This window comes from Hemicordylus capensis, chromosome 6, assembly GCF_027244095.1.
Source record: "Hemicordylus capensis ecotype Gifberg chromosome 6, rHemCap1.1.pri, whole genome shotgun sequence".
Classification (NCBI taxonomy): Eukaryota; Metazoa; Chordata; class Lepidosauria; order Squamata; family Cordylidae; genus Hemicordylus; species Hemicordylus capensis.
In genome coordinates, this window is record NC_069662.1 from 32,793,354 (window position 1) to 32,795,930 (window position 2,577).

Consider the following 2,577-nt stretch of genomic DNA (forward strand, 5'->3'; position numbering starts at 1 on the left):
CTCCCAACTTCTTTTATTTGAATTTTCTTTTAGCAGACCAGAATGACCTTAGGTCTTACAATGTGCCTAAGTTTTGCTTTATAGCTAGTAAAATTCACTTAGAGCTTAATAAGAATTAGCATTTTATGAGGTCCATCATGTATTAGTTATTCAATGTTCATTTGCTTTCCTAACTTTATAATCAATGTCATTTTGCTTTAGTTTTATTAGATTTTAGTATATAGTTTTGTTATTATAGTATTTTACCATTTATTGTACTGAGTAATCTTAGAGAGAGTTTGTAGCTGTATGTTTGAATTGTTTCTCTGTTTGCTTGGCTGGTCAAAGAATGTAAAAAAGACCACCACTACTACAGTTGTCTAATGATGAACTGATAAGAGACTGGATCACCATGGCAAGTTCCGCTTGTACCAGGAATGTAACAATAATATCCATAGCCAAACTGTTATTATTATTATTATTTATTATTTATTCGATTTCTATAACACCCTTCCAAAAATGGCTCAGGACGATTTAGACAGATAAATAATAAATAAATAAGATGGATCCCTGTCCCCAGAGGGCTCACAGTCTAAAAGGAAGTATAAGATAGACACCAGCAACAGTCACTGGTACTGTGCTGGGGGTGGATAGGGCCAGTTACTTTCCCCCTGCTAAATAAAGAAAATCACCTCTCCTAAATTCATTTATATATGTTACCTTTTCTTTCTAGGATGTGGACCACAAAAGAAAATATTTTGCAAAACATCACAACACCAGCTGAATTCATCCTGCTGGGTCTGTCTGAGGACCCCAACCTGCAAAGTGTTTTCTTTTTCACTTTTCTAGCAATCTATGTCCTTATCCTGGCAGGAAACTCTCTCATTATTCTCCTTACATTGGCTGACCCTGCCCTTCACACACCCATGTATTTCTTCCTGAGAAACCTGTCCTTTTTGGAGATCTGCTACACATCAGTCAATGTCCCCAAGATGCTAGGAAACCTCCTTTCTGGGAATAAATCGATCTCCTTCATCAGTTGTGCCCTGCAGACCTATTTTGATTTCTTCCTTGGTGGGTCAGAGTGCTTCTTCTTGGCATCCATGTCTTATGATCGATACGTTGCCATTTGCAAACCTTTGCGCTACCATGTCCTGATGAGCCAGAAAGTGTGTACTAGTCTAGCTGTGGCATCTTGGTTAAGTGGGTTGTTCATGTCCTTTGGTCATACAAGCATGGTTTTTACTTTGCCCTTTTGTGGGTCCAATGTGATCAACCACTTCGTCTGTGACATCCCCCCCTTACTGAAATTGGCTTGTGGGGATACCTCTAAGAGGGAAATTGCAGTCTTTGCCGTGGCCATGATATTTGTGACTTGTCCATTTATTCTGATCTTGATGTCTTATGCTGGGATCATTGCCACCATTTTGAGGATCTCATCCTCTGAAGGCCGGAAAAAGACTTTCTCCACCTGTTCCTCACATCTCATTGTTGTAACCTTATTCTTTGGTTCTGCTTGTATTATCTACCTGAAGCCTAATTCCACTTACTCACCGAACACAGACAAATACCTTTCCCTTTTCTATACTGTGGTCGGTCCCATTATGAACCCTGTCATATACAGCTTGCGAAATAAGGAAATGAAAGATGCTCTTCGGAGGATTTGGGAGAGAAAACATTTTAGATAATTACAGGTTAAGATAGTACATTACTATTGCATCTAGTATGTGATATCCAAATCAGATGACTATCTACCTGTTTCTAGAGACTATGCACTTCCCTTGGTCCAAACTAAATTGAGCAAATAAACCTTCTAGCCTTCCTCTTTTGTAGTTTATTTTGTTCTTAAACATTAGAATTGATGCCTAGGATTAGGAAGATGAGCTGAAAGTGTACACAGTCCCAGCAACCCGTTCAGCGTTGTTTTCAGTAAACCATACCAGAATCTGAACCTAAGTTCTCTTGGTTGCTTGAACCTGATGCTGCATCAAACCCTTAAACAAGTAAACAAAGGGTAACCTTTTCAGTATAAATAGTACAATACAAAAGTTCCCAACTCTAATTTGTATGGTTAATGCTTTTATTTATTTGTATTTTAAAATTTTGTAGATATTAGGGCAATTTATTTGATCGGTACTTGGGTAGGAGATGTCTGCATACCTCCATTTGGGGATCCTCTGTCCATGTAAAACAAGATAGGAGGCAGGGAGCTTGATCATTTGCTAAGCCTCAGCTGGGTAGGGTTAACCCACCCTACCCAGATTCCATCCCCAGCGTTCGAATGAAGTAGAAGGAAATAATGGGCACCTTCAGACATAGTGTGAAACCTCCGGTAGATGAACCTGTGCCTAATCTATGAAGCTGGGAAGCATCCCACACATTGTCATCCAGCTGAGGTTATGCAACCAGGTTTCTGGGCAGAGGGACACCTTCCTTTTCCTGGGCTGCTGAGGCTGCATCCCAAGAAGCTCTATACAGCAGGGAAAGGTCATTTAAGCCCTTTCCTCACATCACTTGTATCACTGTCCTTGCAAGAGATCTGCAAACATAGTTTCACACAAGCATAATTACTGGTACTGGGGGATGGAGAGGGGCACT

The 2,577-nt window shown here is 40.0% G+C and overlaps 1 protein-coding gene across 1 annotated transcript; it reads left to right on the forward strand.

Annotated features, from left to right (window-relative positions):
• Window positions 1–713: 713 nt before the first annotated feature.
• On the forward strand, window positions 714–1,667 carry LOC128331270 (olfactory receptor 10C1-like). The gene has a single exon (XM_053264621.1). It carries the CDS (start codon window positions 714–716, stop codon window positions 1,665–1,667), a length of 954 nt encoding a protein of 317 aa, XP_053120596.1.
• Window positions 1,668–2,577: the final 910 nt, after the last annotated feature.